A 6,077-nucleotide genomic window follows, 5' to 3' on the forward strand; every position below is an offset into this window, starting at 1 on the left:
GTTGAGTATCTACAGAAATAACGGTGAGTATTGGCCTTTGCACTGCGTGTTTGCGGTATTTAAACCTTTTTTTGGTGCGTTAATCTTGTCAATAATATTATTCAGAAGGTCATGATTCACATTAAATAATTACTTTGTAGAGTTTTTATTTGCCATTCTTTGGTGATACACAACACAGACATTTTAACACAATGCCTTCCTCAGTGTGTTTAAAAAAATTGGAATTGGGAAAAAAAAAAAAAAACCCAGTGTAATTCGCACCATGGGAATATGAAATATAATTAAATCACATTAATATAATGAAAAGTACATTGTTAATCATTAAAAATAATTATGAGGAATAATAATTAAATTAGGGCTGAACTATATATTATTTCGGCATAAATACTGCAATGTGATCTTTCGCAATAGTCACATCATAGGATGCAATGCTGAGTCTGTATTATAATTTGTCCTGTGCATGTTTTATGAGGCCTGTGTAACATTATTAACTTTAGTAATGATTCATTACATTGAATTATATATATATTTTTTATTATTCAATTACTGTACCTTAATACTGTTAAACGTGGATAAAACATTAAAACGATAAAACATTGTTTGCTTCGATTGTGACTTTTTCTTTATTGTATTTACCTATGCTTTTGATTTGTTTATTAGATTTTATGTAGACACCCTCTCACAGAATCATCTCAACCAATCTAAAATGATCCATTCCTTCCAAAAAGAACTAGTCGGGTCATCTGGTGAAATTGCATTCATATTGCAATTAACAGTAAATCACAGAATAACAAAATATTGCAACTTTTTCAATAACGTGCAGCCATAAATTGAATATAGAAACTCTAATTCACATTACAAATGTACATACACCAGTTAATTGATTTTATATATATATATATATATATATATATATATATATATATATATATATATATATATATATATATATATATATATATTCAGTTTGCAAGGGTGGTGCACCTTTGAAGGCTCAGAGTGACAAATGGTTCATGTCAGTTCAAATGTATTGAAAATGAACAAGACTTACTCTCTGGCATATTTAGTAGCAGAAACAATCAAATGGAGCCTCTGAAGAGAATCCACAGCCTCTCCAATAACATCTTTACTGTGAAGCAGCTTATAAACGCGTCCGCAAAACCTCTGCAGCTCTTCCTCTTTTATTTCTCTGAAAAGTGTATTAGTGATTTAACGTTAGATGGGGAACTTACCTAGAACTCATACAAATGACCAGGCATACAACCAATAGTTTTCGACAGCAAAAATATCTATAGTCTTACCTTGCCTGCTTTATTAAACTCTCCGTCGCGGCTGCATACATTTTGAGAACGATACAATAACATTTCAAAACATAAACGAGAATCAAAATATTCGCGTCCGTCAGCTGAGATGCACTGACAGCAAATCATGTGATGGCAATTGGTTCCGGTTTTATGTTTCAGTCGGTCACAAAATAGTGTAACATACGGGAGGCTGCTTTACCACTTTCTGTGAGTTTTTTGTTGGTAAATGTATGATGTATGTACCGTTTCCCTTTTTGCGGATTTGTTTTGTCTAGATTTTAACCACCCGCTTCATGAAAATATATTATTATTACATAATATTTTATTTAGCAAATTATGCTGATATATTTCAACCCTAACTTTTAAATAAGATTTTATTGAAAACATGTATGTAAAGAAAACGACAAATGGTCAAATAACAGAAAATATGCCATGTTTTCAGACTTGGGAAGTATCCCAATATAGTGTTTAGACATCTTGTAAGGATGACTTAAACCAGGGGTGCCCAAACCTTTTCGTATAAAGGGCCAAAAAACAAATATTGATAACCGTGGGCCGAAGATAAATATTCATTTTCTTTTCGGCTTAGTCCCTATATCAATCTGGGATCGCCACAGCGGAATGAACCGGCAACTTATCCAGCACGTTTTATGCAGCAGATGCCCTTCCAGCTGCAACCCGTCTCTGGGAAACATCCATACACACTCATTCACTACGGACAATTTAGCCTAACCTATTTACCCCGACCGCATGTCTTTGGAGTGTGTGGGAAACTGAAGCACCTGGAGGAAACCCATGCGAACACAGGGAGAACATGCAAACTCCACACAGAAACGCCAACTGACCCAGCCGAGGCTCGAACCAGCGACCTTCTTGCTGTGAGGCGACAGCACTACCTACTACGCCACTGCGTTGGCGAAGATAACCATACCAAACTATATTACATTAAAGTTGCCATTGGGTTATATCCTAATTTATTTAATAATAGTTAAAAATTCATAGAAAACATCACTTTGAATATTGTTGCAATAGGAACATAATCACATTTATAAGAGAAATGTATAAGTTCGATGCTAAATACAGTAGTCACGCAGAATCTGGCTTTGCTTTGATTCATTCACCAAAGTCTCTGCATCGGGTGACAGTATAACTCAATTACATTCAGAACGCATTTAAATTGAAACATTTCATTTCAGTTAGCGTTTTCGTAGCTTAACAAAAAAATAAATGAAAGGTTACGTTATATTTGAAATGGCAATCTCTAAACCACCCGTATCATTCTCCTTCTCTTCTCAGATAGGCCAAAATCAAAGGTTGGGGCATGGGCCAACTTTGGCCCGCAGGCCTTACTTTGGACATCTCTGACTTAAAGCATGACTGAGCAGTGACCTCACACTATATTATGCTTTATATGAAACAAAAACTAACCAACTTGGAGGCAAAAATGTTTTTGAAATTTATTTTTAATAGAATTATTGTAATTATACACTAATTCCAAAAATTGTTGTACATTATACTCTGTTAATATTTTCACAACAATGTAAAAAAAAAAAAAAAAACGAAAAGAGAACATTTTAATATTAACATTCTACTGTCCCTGCAACAAAACATGGAAATACACTAGGTTGAAATCCTCAACACAATCCTCAATGAAGGGGGTGGGGGTGGGGGGGGGGGGGGGGGGGGGGGGGGGGGGGGGAATTAAAACCAGCCTCCAGTGATGAGTTATGTCAAAATAAATAATTTATAAAATCTTGTAAATTAATTGCACATATCTGACATTTACACAATCTGCTATTAGATTAATATCTATAAATTTAATTAATCCTAAAATCAACAAATTCACTCAAAATCCAATGCAGCTTATGTCCATGGATGGATTTGCTCTCCAGTGTTTGGACTTTCGGCAGTGAAAATTAAACCACACTGAACTGAACTTCAAACTGGACTGACACAGTTTCAATCTTCTAGAACTTCCATGTTAAGCTGCTTTCACACAATCTACATTGTAAAAGCGCTATAGAAATAAAAATAAATTGATAATGGACTTCATAATTAACAGGCTACATTAAAAACCTTTTTAATAGTTTGCAGTTAACATTCCAGAATATTTAAAAGCTCTGCTCAAAGACAATAGAGTTGACTAGTTTGGGGTTATATAGAGTATTAATGCACCAACTACAAAGTAATCTGTTATCAACTGGAAACTTCAAGAGAAGTAGCCAACATGCAACAAAAATAGCAAGATTGACCCTTTTTGGAAATAAATGACATGAATTATAAAGTAAATAAAATCCAACAAACACTGCAGGACCAAGACAGAAGATGCCATCATCACAGATTCATTTAAAAGATTAGCCAGTGAAGTATTTTTATTCATTCCAGATATACAATAACATAAACTGCATGGACAGAAGAAAAGCCCTCATACATTTTGTGTACTTGACCACACACACATAGACGCACAACAAAAACATACAAACCTGTGGAAAGTCACAGATGCATGAGGCGATCTGAGAACGCAGGGTGATTCGGGCTGTTTTGTGTACAACGCAAACAGATTTTATCTTTCGAGTTGTTTCAAAAGAAGGAAAGAAACACACATCAGTTTAAATTAGAAATGTTTAGTGTATAAACATCAGCATATGCTAAGATGCAACAGACACAAGCACAAAAATAATAATAATAAAAAATCTGAGCGATAAAAATACTCCATGGTTATATATATATATATATGTGTGTGTGCGCACAGACATTAGCAGATTGTTACAAAAATGTATGAAAAACATTTAGGCAGTGACAGCTAATTCTGTACGTTAAGTGTTCATCATTCCATTGATCTAAAGAGAGAGAGAGAATAAATCATGTATATATGCATTTCTTTTTATTGTTCAGGACAATTGGTTTCAGATTCTCCAAACAAGACAGTGGTTCTTTCAGTTATTTCGCCTATCAAAGCCCACATTGTGAAGCCCTGAAACAAACAGCCACGTCTAACCAGAATAATTATGTTCAATCTCTATAGTTTTGCATTAATATCTGTATAGTCTGAATCCAAATGTTCCTTCTTTTAGTTCTCAGACAGATTCCTCTTGATTTAGTCTAAAAGTTCGGAATCAATAAAAGCAGTCAATGATCCGGAAAAAGAATTAATTTCACTTCCTGTTTACTTGTGTCATATTGCTTTCAGTCACTACACCATAGGTATCAAACTGGATTCCTGTAGGGCCGCAGCTCTGCACAGTTTTGCTCCAACCCTAATCAAACACAGCTGATCCAGGTGTTCTAAAGAGTCTTGAACACCTTGATTAGCTGCATCAGCTGTGTTTAATTAGAGTTGGAGCTAAACTCTGCAGAGCTGCGGCCCTCCAGGAATTGAATTTGAGACCTATGCACTACATTAATGGTCGCCCTCGTCTCTTTTTCTAGGCTTCGACAATCCCTCCGCACATGCAGTGTTGTTCACTTCCTATGCAAGATTTGTTCAATCATTCCCTCAAACCTGCATTATTAGCATGTGTTGTTTTAGAAGTCAGTGATTTGGATTTTTACTTAGCCCTGAAGGAAGTGGAGCACTAAGGCACTAAAATGAGGATATGTATTTGGTCTGTTGATGTTTCGCTTTCTAATTAAAAAAGAAACACTGTACAACTAGCCTATTGATAGCTCATTTAAAGTACTTTAGGACAGTTTTTCTCAACCACGTTCCTGGAGGACCACCGACACTGCATGTTTTGGGTGTCTCCTTTCTCTGTCACACCTAATACAGGTCTTTCAGTCTCCGTTAATGAGCTGATGATGCGAGTCAGGTGTGTTTGGTTAATGAGACATGGCAAATGTGCAGAGCCGGTGGTTCTCCAGGAATGTGGTTGAGAAATACTGACTTAAAGTACTCTAGGGCAGTTTTTCTTAACCATGTTCCTGGAGGACCACCAACACTGCATGTTTTGGGTGTCTCCTTTCTCTGTCACACCTGTTACAGGTCTTCCAGTCTCTGCTAATAAGCTGATGATCTGATTTAGGTGTGTTTAATTAAAAATACAAGAACATTTGCAGTGCTGGTGGTCCTCCAGGAATGTGGTTGAGAAACACTGACAAAGTACTCTAGGGCTGTTTTTCCTTACCACATTCCTGGAGGAAAAACAACACTGCATGTTTTGGGTGTATCCTTTATCACACCTGTCTGTCAGTCTCTGCTAATGAGCAGATGATCTGAATCAGGTGTGTTTGGTTAAGGAGACATGGAAACGTGCAGTGCCGGTGGTTCTCCAGAAACATGGTTGAGAAACACTGCTCTAGAGTACTTTTTTTCACTCCACGAGTGGGGTTTATAAATTTAGCAACTTGTAAAGCAGTTATTGAACTGATTCCTGTTAGTGATTGTCTCGAAACATTCTGACAACATACGTTTACTCTTCTCCTTGTAAAACTAAACAGTCTCATCACAGGCTGACTTACTGTGTGTGTTTGTATTACTACAAAGTAAGTTTCTGACAATACTGAACATTCGTTTTAGGGGCTTCCGTGATTGTTGAGGGATCACAGAAAGTCAGTGAAGAAACAATCAAAACGAACGGTTACATTCCTGGGTCTGGAAAAGCATTTGGTTGACATCATCCATCGAGATTATATTGCGCAAGCCGTACAAGAAGCTGAATTTTGGCCAAGTGCTAACGGGGATGGACAGATATGATGGAGCTGCGTTAAATACGATGAGCTTCAGACTTACAGTTATTCCATTTTTTAAACACAACTGTATCTACAAACAACACA

At 36.3% G+C, this 6,077-nt stretch overlaps 1 protein-coding gene across 2 annotated transcripts in view; it reads right to left on the minus strand.

Annotated features, from left to right (window-relative positions):
- ap5z1 (adaptor related protein complex 5 subunit zeta 1) overlaps nucleotides 1-1,428 on the minus strand; it is a 21,795-nt gene extending 20,367 nt beyond the window's left edge. The window contains exons 1-2 of one of the 2 annotated variants that reach the window (XM_087241996.1): nucleotides 1,302-1,428; nucleotides 1,052-1,189 (exon numbers count right to left, since the gene is read on the minus strand). In XM_087241996.1, the coding sequence (XP_087098122.1) occupies nucleotides 1,052-1,189; nucleotides 1,302-1,342 (179 nt within the window). In that variant the 5' untranslated portion in view covers nucleotides 1,343-1,428. 2 annotated transcript variants of the gene reach the window in all.
- Between the last annotated feature and the right edge of the window lie 4,649 nt (nucleotides 1,429-6,077).

The sequence above is a fragment of the Danio rerio genome, chromosome 3 (genome assembly GCF_052040795.2).
Source record: "Danio rerio strain M-AB ecotype USA chromosome 3, GRCz13ab, whole genome shotgun sequence".
NCBI lineage: Eukaryota > Metazoa > Chordata > Actinopteri > Cypriniformes > Danionidae > Danio > Danio rerio.